This window comes from Castanea sativa, chromosome 1 (genome assembly GCF_040712315.1).
Source record: "Castanea sativa cultivar Marrone di Chiusa Pesio chromosome 1, ASM4071231v1".
In the NCBI taxonomy this organism is placed as follows: domain Eukaryota; kingdom Viridiplantae; phylum Streptophyta; class Magnoliopsida; order Fagales; family Fagaceae; genus Castanea; species Castanea sativa.
In genome coordinates, this window is record NC_134013.1 from 64,092,178 (window position 1) to 64,105,135 (window position 12,958).

A 12,958-nucleotide genomic window follows, 5' to 3' on the forward strand; every position below is an offset into this window, starting at 1 on the left:
TAATGAAACTGTTGTAGAAGTTGACTCCCTCTTGGTTTACTCCACCCCTACCGTCCCACCTGCAAGTTCAACTTGGACCATATAATAACCACTTGAACTCTTGCTTTCATTTAGCTCATATTGAACTTTAGAACTTGCGGCCAAAAATTGGATCTCTGACTTCTGTAGAAAAAAAAAATCCCAAATCCGCTATTGATGGCCACATTGGCAATTCAATGTTGAGAGCCATATCTAGAGAGAGTCAGAGAGAAGATCAATAGATGGGTTGGGAATTTTTTCTTCAGCTTAGGGGTATTCATATTGTCCAAGTTTTCATCCAAATTAATTTGAAAGAATCTCTTCCAATCTACCGGCTAACAATTTATAAATTATATGTACTTATCTTAAATAAATTGCATGACTCATTTAAAACATTATATAATTATAAATACTGGTTCATGTTCTTTTTAATTGTTAAGTAATGAGTTTTTTTTTTTTTTTTCATATGAAAATCAAGAAGATTTTATTTAAACAGAAATGGTACAAACTACCCTGAAAATCCAATTAAACCTGCTCATCTATAACTAAATCAAAGAACACTTGAGAGGCATAGCCCAAAACAAAAGAAGCAGCCAACTTGTTCCATAAAGGCCAGGTTGCTAGGCAGTGGGCCGCATCATTTGCTTCTCTTGGAGCCCAGTTAAACTGAGTATTTTGTGAGAAATGTGCCAGCCTAATTGTATTAGCAATTAGAATGAAAATTCTTCATCTCTCTGTTTTGCTTCTGAATAGTCTCCACACAAACTTTGGCATCACTTTCCACAATTATAGAGTAGGCGTATACGTCCAGCTTCAAGGCTTGTTGAGTTGCCCAATTGATGGCTTCAGCTTCGGCTTGAAGTGGGATAATGGTTTCCACCCTTTTGGACAGGCAAAAACTAACGTCCCTCTCCAATCTCTCGTCACAATAGCCACGTATGATTAAAATACTAGTTCATGGTCTCTTTAATTGTCATACAATGATTTGAGGGAAATTTTCTTTAAACCATAGGTGGTAAACTTTTTTCCTGATAGGTTGAGGCGACTATAAATGTGGGAAATTTTGTTTTGCTTCAGCATGTGGGTTTAATTAGATTTGTGTCGTAATAAATTTCTTTTAGCATGCATGTTCTTGGGTTTATATGGACACTGAAAAGAGACGCTCAACAAGTCAATGTCAATGTCCATTGTTTTCTTTTCTAATTTGACGTTGACATATATACTTCTTAATTTGCTACATTACATTTCAAAAATGGATGGGTAGAGTACGAAAAAGACAAATAGATAATGGAAGTGACAAATTTAGAACGAGGAAAAGGAAATAAAACAGAGAAGATAGTGGGAGATGCGAGGGATTGAAGGAGAGAAGATATTAAAATTGACTTGGACTTCCAGAGGGATGATCAGATAAGGGTGACAAATTGAGATGATAGATAGGATACAAGAACGACAAAGTCTTGGAAATTGGAATTCAATATTAAGGAAAATGGGAGCAGGTTGGAGAGAGAAAAAAAAAATTCTAGAATACTTCGAAAGGCGATTGAAATTTTGGAATGATTATTATTGCACATTCTGATATGTGCAGAGTACATACAAGTCACATATATGACTTGTGTGTACTATGTGTATACTAAAGTATGTATAATAAACATCACTCCGAATTTTGAGGGCAATATGGAGCAGAACCTTTTTTTTTTTTTTTTACACTTTTTAGTCATTTGCTGGTTTGTCCCACCCGATTGGTATGCTGACCTAGTGAGAATGTCTTATAAGGAATTGCATGGCAAGTGAAATTTGGAGGTGATGTGAGTGGGATTTTCCATTTATAGAAGGGTGAGGGCGACTGAGGTATGTGGGAAAATTCCGGACCTTCTTACCCCTAACCCTAAGGACAAGTTATGACTTGGGGGAGAGGGAATTGATATTCTTTCATTCCCTTCATGCCTAGATTTAGGCAAATGTCCTCATCTTATAGCACTATGAGATAAAAATCTACATGGTTTGTTATGAGAAGACTCTAGAGTTAAAACACTTGTATCAATTGTGAGCTCTCACATGGTAGCATTATGGACCATACCACATTTAAATGTGCATTTCTCAAGATAATTAATTTAAAGCATGGCACAATAAAATGGTAATGGATCAAGATCACTTAACTTTGGCCATGCCCTTAATCAAAATATGAGGACAATTGAATGAATTTCCAATGAATCAGGTGCATATATTTTTTAGTTAAATTCATGGAACCAATTTAAATTAATTTCAATTTCCTTTTGAAAGTAATTGGATCCAAAATAAAGGCACACTCTATGGAAAATCAATTAACTTCCACAATGAACTGCAATTATAAGGCACACATCTCAAGGTAATTTAAAGATTAATTTTTTGCCAAAGTTTCAGGATCACCCAATCACGAGAATAATCTTGGAAATATCTTTGAAAAGTTCAACATGGGAAAATAACAAATTTTATAAAATATTGCATGTCTCCCAATAAAATAAACTATGATATCTCAACTGTCTTAAACCTAATTTTATCATATTAACCCCCATAAAATTTATTGAAATCAACAAAAAAGGGGATTTAACCATTAATTAACCCCATAAAATTTATTGAAATCAACAAAAAAGGGGATTTAACCATTAAATTTACGAAGTCCCTTAATTCAAAGCTCAGAGGGAGAGGGAGAGAGGTGACGGGTTGAGACCAACGCCAACAAGGTAAAAAATCCAACTCTTTGACCAAAAACAACAACAAATTCATTAAACACTACATATGCAGATATATTCAACACAAGCACAATGTGCTTTTAGCCATGTCCATGCTTCCTAGTATAGAACACTTGTAATAGTCGAGTCCATAATGATACACGTTTTCTTGAGTCACTTGTCTTTCCTATTTAGTGTTCGTAACATGTGGGAATTTTGGTGCGGGTGTGTTCCAAACACTCCTATATTAGTTAGGAGCATGTTCTTACTTGTGTTTATAAATTATTGTGGACCTTCCTTGATAGCTTAAGATATGTGGCCCCAAAGCAAACATGAGCCTTATCTATGTCATACACATGCCCTGCCCCCACCCTACCCCACCCAATCTCGTATCTTGCTTGTGAATCTAAAATAGTTTTACTTTGGATCTTTTATTTTTATCTCCTTTTGTGCCTTTATAGCCATTTGTAATAGTTTAGTTTGACCTGTTCTGCATAGCTTCTTTTGTAAACTAAAAGGATAATTATTGGGTATTCCCATAGTATTATAAATACGTATTTTTTTTTTTTATATAATTATCGATCCTACTAATTAAATTTATGGTACTCCCAGAATATTCAATAATTTTCGGTAAGTAATCTATTAATTTACGAAGTCAATGGGTTATTAAACACATCATCAAAACACTTTCCCAATCCATTCATTTATTGCTTTCTCAATTAGATTACTTGAACCCGATAGAATTGTAACACATGTCCACATTTTGATGGATCCATTGCATAAGAGCGCTGAGACAAGGAAGTCCATGATATTAGGCAATTAGGGGCCGGGAGGAAGGCATTGATGTGTTAACATCATTAAAATATGAGGATGGAGATAAAACGTCAGATTCCTTAATTATAAACAATTTCATCGATAACAATAGTTAATACGTAGTATATTTTAAAAAAGCAACTTTATCAGTGACGACACATATTGGGGGAAACAAATTAACATACAAAGAAAAAGATATATTATTATTCGTTGAATTATAACATACGAAGTGTATTATTTCACAGATATGAAGGAGTGAAGCGTGTGAAAGTAAAACAAGGGTGTGAATAGACTTCCAACAAATAGATATCTAGCTGTGTAGCTTATTGGACAAGAAGAGGCACTTTGACTTGAAATCCTCATTTGAAGCTTTCAAATTTTCCTTGCATTCAGAGACAGTTCATCTGATGCACTGTATTTCTCATTTCTGCATATCTTGTTGGATTCTTGAGCTTACATCTGCAGCTTCCATCTAGTAAGACTATTTCTCTTTTTATATTGATTAAGATTCATGGATGTTCTTCATCCCAATACCATAGAAACTGATTGAAGCTTTTCTTATTTTCTTTTTTTCCTAGATCAGCCTTGATTTTCTTGCGATGATATGATTGTGTTTGATATTGATCTGACCCACTTAAAAATATGCATCAGAATTTTAATCAAGTGAATCATAAAAACCAGAAAACATCCAATTTTCAGTAAGTAGCAAACTTATGTTATATCAGGCTCCAGAAAAAGTGGAGCTTTGTAGCACCAACTACCAGTCTACCATCTTTTTAATGATCTATAGACAATTAATATGCTTTTTAAATTTTGTTATATGGGCTGTCAAATTCCTGACCTTTATTTTTTGGGAGTGTAAATTAAGACACGTGGACTTGTTGTAATTATTGGGATTGGTCTAATTCAAAATAAGCTTATCATTAATTTATTGACTTTCTCATTTTATTATGTCTTATAATATGCTCTAACCCTGTCTTTGTTTGTAATTCCTGCAACATGAACCTTTTTTTTCTTTTTAAAGGTATGACTTCAAGAAGCCGAAATGCTAACTTAGAAATTTTTATCTTTTTGCTCAAGTGAACTTGTTAATTTAAGGTATGCTTGAGTGTAATTAATATCATTTTGACTATTAATTTCAGCGTTAACTTCTTGTTATGTGCAGGTCTCCAAGTTGTCATAGCTTATAATGAAAATCCTCCAGAATTTTTGGAACAGTCCCATTGGCCCTAAAACAACACACTTTTGGGGCCCTGTTGTGGGCTGGGGCATTCCTATTGCAGTATGCTTCAATACTTCTACTGATGCCACACTAATGCATATATACTAACTTCAAATGTTTATTGTAGTTTCTTTATCCAAACATTTTTAGGAACTCATAGATTTTGAACTTAGCTACTTTCAGATTAATATCATTGCTGATTCTGACAGGCAATGGTCGACACAAACAAACCCCCAGAATTGATTTCTGGCAATTTGACAACAGGTTTCTATAAATTTAAGGCTTTGGGCTAATCAAGAATGGATTAATAATAATTTGAAACTTTTGATTTTAGCCTTGTAATGTGACCTTAGAACTATCATTTCTGCGGTGTTATTGCAGTTATGTGTGTTTATTCAGCATTGTTCATGAGGTTTGCATGGATGGTACAGCCACGGAATCTCCATCTTCTTGCATTGCATGCCGCGAATGAGAGTGTACAGCTCTATCAGCTCTCACGTTGGTTGAAATTTCAAGGGTGAGCATCTAATTATTGACTAATTTTAGCACACATCTCAGACTAGAATGGTTTCCAACTTTTGTTTTATCACTTGTGGTTTCAATCTAATCCCATGGTTCTGAATTCTAATAATTAGTTAAAAAGAACAATGACCGATGAGTGTTGAATTGTGCTTGGCTCATGGAAGCATGAGCTGCATTGCTCAATGGTTCTGTTCATATATTGTTGCCAGATAGATAAATGGGACTAGTTATTCCATCCCAATTTCTTGTATTCCATATAATCACCATTACATTATAATTATACCAAATGTACCTTTTACCTTTGTTTGGGCGATCCTTTCCTCCTTAACATAGACAAAAAAAATACTCCAGGACAAAGAATTTAAGCCATGCAACAAACTGCTATAATCCTATCTATAATATACAGAAAGCAACTTGGCCCAGGAATTCATTTCTCCCTGTTTCTACTCTCTCCTTCTCTCTCAAGATCTTTTATTTTTTCCTCAATTTTATTTTGACAGGTTTCTTGGTGACAAAAGCTTGCAGCAGAAGAACGAGGAAGCTGAAACATAGTGATTCAGAGATGGTTGATTTATATTTTCTTTGTCGAATCTTTGAAACATAGTGATTCAGAGATGATTGCTTTATGTTTTCCTAGCTAGGCCTAATCTTTGTACATTATTTATGATATATGGACGATTTGCTTCTTTTCCCCCAAGTGGTTTTCAACTACAATTTGTTTTATAAATAAAAATGAAGAAATATCATAAAGTAGATGTTATAAGTTGCAATTTTATTGTATTTATATATAAATAAAAAAAACAATAAAAAAACTGATTAGATTGCACTGGACATACTAAATACAACAAAAACTATAGTCCGATGCATCATTTGTGACACAAGACCAAAAAATTAATTTCATATTTTAATTTCATTTAAAAAATCTAGACTCTAGAATCAAATCTAATTTTGGACATCTTCGATTTGACCAAACAAAACTAGAAAATTCTCAAATTGCGCTTCTTCTTTTTTGGGGTAAAACTCTTTGGTAAATTTGAAAATAAATAAATAAATAATTAATGGTTCCCTCATCCTTCGCCCTTCCTTTCTTCTCCCAAACTAGAAGGACTATGTGCGAGGTTAGAAGTGTCCATTGCCCTCTCTTCTTTTTTTCTTTTTTTCTTTTTTTTTTAAATATAGAATAACTGTCCATTGTTACCATGAGGGTCAGACTTGGTAGTACTCTATTTCCTTGGGATTATACTTACAAAATAGATATTTGGCTAAAATATTGCCTTCATTTGTAAATTTTATGACAAGTTTGGTTTTCCTCACTAAAATTTATAACTTCATTTTTGGTTTTTAAACTTTCAAAACTAAATATTTTATATCCTTTCTTCTATGTCTAACAGTTTATATCTTATATTGTCTAACGGAATGCTGGTGTGGTATCTAACTTGGACCAAACTATTTCCTTTTTAAAAATTTTAGACACAAAACATGAAATTATTGGTACATGTGAAGATAACATTACATTAGGACAATTACGCATTCTCAAATATTGATTTTGATAAAGATTCTGATCCCTTAATAATTTTGCCCATTATAAGTTACCATGGATAATGGAATGGGAATATGAATTTTCTTTATTACCATCAAGAATTAAGTATATTGTCATAAAAACATTAGTCTAGTGGTGGATACAATTTATGAATAATAATATATGTTTGATTTGGCTTATTTTGGTTTTTTTTTTTATATATACAATTTTAAAAATTTTCACATATTTCTAAATATAGTTATACTTATATCTAATTTATTTCTTAAAAAATAACCAAGCAAAATTTTTTTTTTAATAAGTTTTTATAATTTGATATTTGGGGTATAACAAAATTGTGAGAAAATAATGCTTCATTCACAAGTTACTACGTAGAATTTGCCGGATTCAATTGATAGCTCAATATAAATAGTAGGGCTGTAAACGAGTCAAACTTTATCAAGTAGTGCATATTTGAGCTTGACTCATCAATAAAAATCAAATACTCAAGCTTGGTTCGAGCTTGAGACAAGCCTAAAAGCAATGTTTGAACTTGAGCTCTTGAAAATACCATAAAGTTTGAGCTCAGCTTGATTAATTAGTCAAGCCAAGCTTGAGCTCAAACTCGAGCTCAAGTCAAGCTTTTTAGCTTGGGATCCAAAACAATTGCATCATCAAATACTTATGTCACTAAAAATCAAGTAAATGAAAAACAATAATATACTCATTTTATCATGCTTCTTAACCCCCATGTTTAGAAATTGCTCAAATTACAAATTTACATAATTAAATCCATCCATTCATCATTCATTGTCTATAACTTGAGTAATTGTTCAAAACACAATTTTTACATCCACATTTGTCATGAATGCAACTATAAGCTTCACAAATCTAAATAAATTAACATTCCAAAACATATATGAATAAACAAGCTATAAATTAACATTCTAAAGCATGTGTAATGTCATAATAATGAGTTTATTTAGTAAACATATGTCAAGTTATAAACGAGTCAAAACTCAGCACGTTTTTATTGAGCTATATTGTTCACGAGCTTGTTCAAAAACTTTTTTTTTTTTTTTGGGCTTTGCTTGTTTATCAAACAAGTTTAAAACTAAGGCTCAAGCTTAGTTTATTTATAAACAAACGAACATGAACGAACTTTTTATCGAACCAAGCTCAAGTTGTTCATGAGCGACTTGGTTCATTTACAACCTTAATAGATGGTATTGTCAAGGTTTTTGTGTTTGTGATTTGAAAGCTGCCTACCTCCCCATTATTTACCTATTTCACAAACAAAAAATATTTTTTATAAAATTTTTTCTTTTTTTTAAAAAAAAGCCAAATTTTGGTCCATAGTCAGTAGTGCTTGGGCTCCATGATAGAGTGTATTTTCAGAGCCCAATAGTGCAGAGTCAGTCCGATTTAATCATCCTTGATTATATGAAGATCAACGGCATCAAGTCCTCCCAAAACAGAGAGAGAATTGCACTGGATCAGAGCTCAACCCAGTCTCTCTTTCTTTGCTCAAACCCTACTCTCTCTCTCTCTCTCTTCAGGGTTTTACAGGTCGAAAAAATTTTCCTTTCCATTTCATATATTTTGCTTTGCATTAACAAGCTATTAACTTTTCAATTTACCTAGTCTTAAACTTGAATTGAATTTTCAGGGCTGAATGATTTACCTGTGAAGAAGGAGATTCAAAGAAAAGAAAAAAACAAGGGAAATGGCAAGCCAAGCAGCTAGCTCTTTCAATGGCAACGTCAAGGCAATTTTCCCTTTTTATGTTTCAAAGTTTATAGATTTCATTCATTGTTAAAAATCCTCTGTTAAATTATTTTTTTAAAACCCGAAACTGACTTTCACAGCTTGGAGTAGGGTGTAACTGAAGCACTCCACGTGTTTGTGAAATGTACTGAACGACTTGTTTTATCTGTTTTGGGCTTTTATGGTTTAAGTCTTGGAGTATTTGTGCTGTATTATCACTACCCATTTCTTCTTTACTGTTGAAAGTGCTGCTAGCTTGCATTTCAGAGTTCTTGAATCTTTGAATTGCCTGTTTTTGAATTGTATCAAGATAGATATATGACTTCTACTGTCTAGTAGATTATATGCATATTTTTTAAATCATGGATAGTTTAGTAGTTTTTTTTTTTTTTTGGTTTGGGTTATTGGGTATTTTTTGGTTGCCACAATTAAGTGGTATAGGTTTTATTAGTTAGCATTCTAGCAAGATCCATTAATAGGTAAAACCCAAGAAAAGTACACTTCTTTTTTCTCTGGTTGACATCAATTAGATTGATGATCTTAATATTTACAACATGTTATGTATTGCTTATAGTTTGGGCAGTGTAGTGTCTGAACGCAAAATATTAGCCTAATTTGGTTCTATGGGCAATTAAAAATAAAATTTAACTTATATTTTCACAAGAAATTAAATATCAAATGGCTTTACATTTATACAATAAAGTTCAACGATTGCCTTCTTGTTTTTTGTGGTTAATGGAAAGGTAATTTGGATAATAAATTATGCTCGTACAGGTTGCCAAAATTTTCTTTTAAGGGGAATTATGATTCATTATGTTCTGAAGTTCCAATTGTGAAATCTATGTAATGGATTATAGTGGCATGCATTATGAGGTTGTTAAACATATTTTTTGGTATCACCTACTGAGTGGCCTGCCTAAAGTCATCTTTATGTATTATGGGAATGCCATAGGGAATTTAGATTCGTATACATCTGTGTAAGCTCCATGTAATATGCTTTATGGTAAATGGTACTTAATCTCAATAAAACATTTCAAAATTTTCAATTTATATTTCATGCCCTTGAGTCTGTAACTTGCTGATTAATGTTTAACTAAGATGACAAATCAATAACAGAGCCAATGACTCAATATTCTTTCAGAAAGCACTTGCTGGGCTGAGACGCATTAACCTGGATGGTCTGCGATGGAGGGTATTTGATGCCAAAGACAAGGTTTGCATATACCATCATTTTCTCCTTATGCCACTAATTTTGGTAAATTATAAAGTTATAAGATCTTTATTCATTCCAGCTGGCTTGGATGAAAAATAAAATAAATTTTATTCTTCAAATTTCAATGATGCTGTTCTTTCTACTCCCTTTTGGGAAAAGATGTACCCTAGTTGATCAGTGAATTATAATGAAATGAGGCAGATTGTAGCAGCTGGCTTCTTAAATGTAATTTTTTTTCAATTATTCATATTTCCAATTTATCCACTTGAAGAAGTTTACAGATGATAATAGTAATGTACATTTTTCCATAGGTCCTTGGCAGATTAGCATCTCAAATATCTACTGTGATTCAAGGAAAGGATAAGCCAACGTATGCTCCAAATCGTGATGATGGGGATATGTGCATCGTGCTTAATGCAAAGGATATTTCTGTCACTGGGAGAAAACTTACAAACAAGTTTTATCGCTGGCATACTGGGCAAGTACTGCTCTTTATTCTTGGATTGTGAACTGTAGGAATGATTGGAAAGTTGGGGGAATGAATGAAAATAAAATGATTTAAGTCTTGTTTGGTTTTTGTATAAGTTGAGTGCACAACTTTCTCATCACAATGTAAATAAACTAATTCCAACAGTGAAGTTCAAATCTAGACATTTTGTATTTACTTGTTCAACATAGCCTAAAGAAAATGTCTAAAGATTTAGTTTTAAAAAATATATTAAAAAGACCTGTTGATGATCAGTGTGAGAATAAAAGGTTTACTTCCCTTTAAGTGCCACTTGAAACAATGTAGACGCATTTTAAAAGTACATCTATGTAGAAAAGAGAACCATTCATGCAGCTTCTATTGCCTCCTAATATGTGCCATTTTTATGCATTTTGATGTTGACATTGAACTTGTGTGCCTTGTAGGTATGTGGGCCATCTCAAGGAAAGGAGTTTAAAGGACCAGATGGCTAAAGATCCAACAGAAGTCATCCGAAAAGCTGTATTACGCATGCTTCCAAGAAACAAACTGCGTGATGTGAGTGTTTGAATTTGAGGCTACGCCCTCTCAGATGCTTGTCTTTATCTGGCTGATTTGCATGACCTTGAATCTTTGAGCAGTCAATTAATGACATCTTCAGTTGTAGGAAATCTACACTATCATTATTCAACCTACAAGTATAACTCGCATGTGCTATGATGCCTGAAAGAGCTATTAAATTATACAAAAACAATAAAGTAGATCATTAATCTAATTCAAATAAATTAGTAGAAGCAATTTGAAGTGCTAGTATTGAGGGGTAGAAAGTGGCTTGAAAAATTATTGGTCTCTGCATCCATAACATGTAGATCACCTTGGTTATCATCATCTATATCTCAACAAGCTTTGTGAATCCTCTAAAAATATGGTCCCCAAAAGTTTGACTATTTTGCTGTTGACCAACAAATCATTAGTTATCTTTATAGTTTTGTCTCTCAATATACTTTGTTCTCCTTTAATGTGGACACGACGCTCATTCAAGGCCAAAAGTTGTGTTGCCAGTCTCATGGATCTCAGATATGTTATATGAGTAATGGTTTAATTGATTGCGTGGCATGATTTGATTTGTCCTTGGAAAATTGAGACTACTTTTGGCAATTGAGATTATTTGCTTGTTGCTGCTTTTCGGTTATAGAGTCGGGCTAATTTGTTCTTTGGATTAGATATCACTTGGATTGTTTTGACAGGACAACAGGGAATGTAGAACAAATAAAGTCACTGCTAATTTTAAAATGTTAATTCATGCACTTTTTCTTCCATGCAACTGGTTTGTTACAAGGATCACACCATAATTTCTTTACATAAAAAAAAATAATAATAAAAAAAAAAAGTCTTTCTGAGTTTTACTTGGCACCTAATCTATTTCGGTTTTGTGTGATTTTTTTACTAGAAGAATTAGCCTTTTGAATTAAATAATCTTACAGTTTAGCTCATTGTGGATGCAGGATAGAGATCGAAAGTTGAGGATATTTGCTGACAGTGAGCACCCCTTCGGTGACAGGCCCCTTGAACCATACATAATGCCTCCTCGAAGAGTACGTGAAATGCGTCCCCGTGCAAGGCGAGCAATGATTCGAGCTCAGAAAAAAGAGGAGCTGCAAAAACAAACCGCTAATGAGACAGTGAAAGGTAAAAGGAGAGTAGTTAAAGAAGAAGTGAAAGCATAAAGAGTAGTTGTAGTTTGTTCACCTTTCTGGGAGATGGCAATTTCTTATCGTTTATGCATCCACCATAAATGTGGGCATGGATCAGCTCTTATCTGGAAGGACAGTCGAATATGTTTGGTTTGTGAAATTCTTTTATGGTTTATCAGAATTCATATTAAATGTTTGTATTGAGGTGTCAAAACCTTGAGCAAAGGAAAACAGTGATCAATTGCCCATGATATTTTGTCTATTGAAACTTCTTTAGGCAGAGTGCAGGATCTTTCAGGCAGCGTCTAAAAAATGCATGCTCATGCCTTGAGCTTGTGCATGCTTAAAATTTGCATTTGTTTCATTTAGATAAAAGAGCTACAAGTACAAGTTGTGAAAAGAAAGACTACAAAATAAAGAGCAATGCGTAACAAAACTAAATTCAAAAAAAGGTTCATGCCGAACGGTAATGACCGTCTGCTATTTGCTTGAGCAAGTGTCCCCATTTTTTTTTTCTTTTGTTTGTGTCAATTTTACAATAGTGCTCATTCATACAAAATTCATCTCTTTTTCTTAATAAAGATTTTCCTTAGTTCATTTATTAGTCTAGTAAATCTATACAGATAAAAGTCAACCTCAAATTTTGGAATTAAGACTTCTTCTTGTTAAAAACTATACAAATAAAAGCAAGGAATGATCATTTCTCATTAAATCTTCTAATTTCTTTTCATTTTTAGCCCAATGTGAGATTAGTGGCATTTATTTGATTTTAAATGTTATGTGTTGCATTAAAATAAAAATTAGTGGATTTAATCTATGTTTTAAAAACCAGACCGGACCGTTCGGTCCACCCGTTGAACTGGGAATCGGAGGCCAGTCTAGTTTGAAAAAAAGGTCTAAAACCGGTGAAAACTGAGAACCAGGGGCAAATTTGGTTTTGCCTCCGGTCCGGTTGTTAAAACCATGAATTCAATAAAAGACATATAGCTCAATTGACACCTTCTATTGTTTCCAACAAA

The 12,958-nt window shown here is 33.1% G+C and overlaps 2 protein-coding genes across 2 annotated transcripts; both read left to right on the plus strand.

The window, feature by feature from the left end:
* The first annotated feature begins 3,770 nt into the window (after positions 1–3,770).
* Positions 3,771–6,033, plus strand: LOC142621867 (mitochondrial pyruvate carrier 1-like). Its single transcript, XM_075795235.1, has 5 exons — positions 3,771–4,014; positions 4,705–4,821; positions 4,971–5,025; positions 5,143–5,278; positions 5,784–6,033. The coding sequence occupies exons 2-5, from the start codon at positions 4,729–4,731 to the stop codon at positions 5,833–5,835; spliced, it is 336 nt and encodes a 111-aa protein (XP_075651350.1). The 5' UTR covers positions 3,771–4,014; positions 4,705–4,728; the 3' UTR covers positions 5,836–6,033.
* A 2,154-nt stretch (positions 6,034–8,187) lies between these two features.
* On the plus strand, positions 8,188–12,221 carry LOC142622676 (uncharacterized). Its single transcript, XM_075796203.1, has 6 exons — positions 8,188–8,368; positions 8,469–8,567; positions 9,708–9,779; positions 10,091–10,257; positions 10,692–10,803; positions 11,751–12,221. Exons 2-6 carry the CDS (start codon positions 8,526–8,528, stop codon positions 11,970–11,972), a joined length of 615 nt encoding a protein of 204 aa, XP_075652318.1. The 5' UTR covers positions 8,188–8,368; positions 8,469–8,525; the 3' UTR covers positions 11,973–12,221.
* Positions 12,222–12,958: the final 737 nt, after the last annotated feature.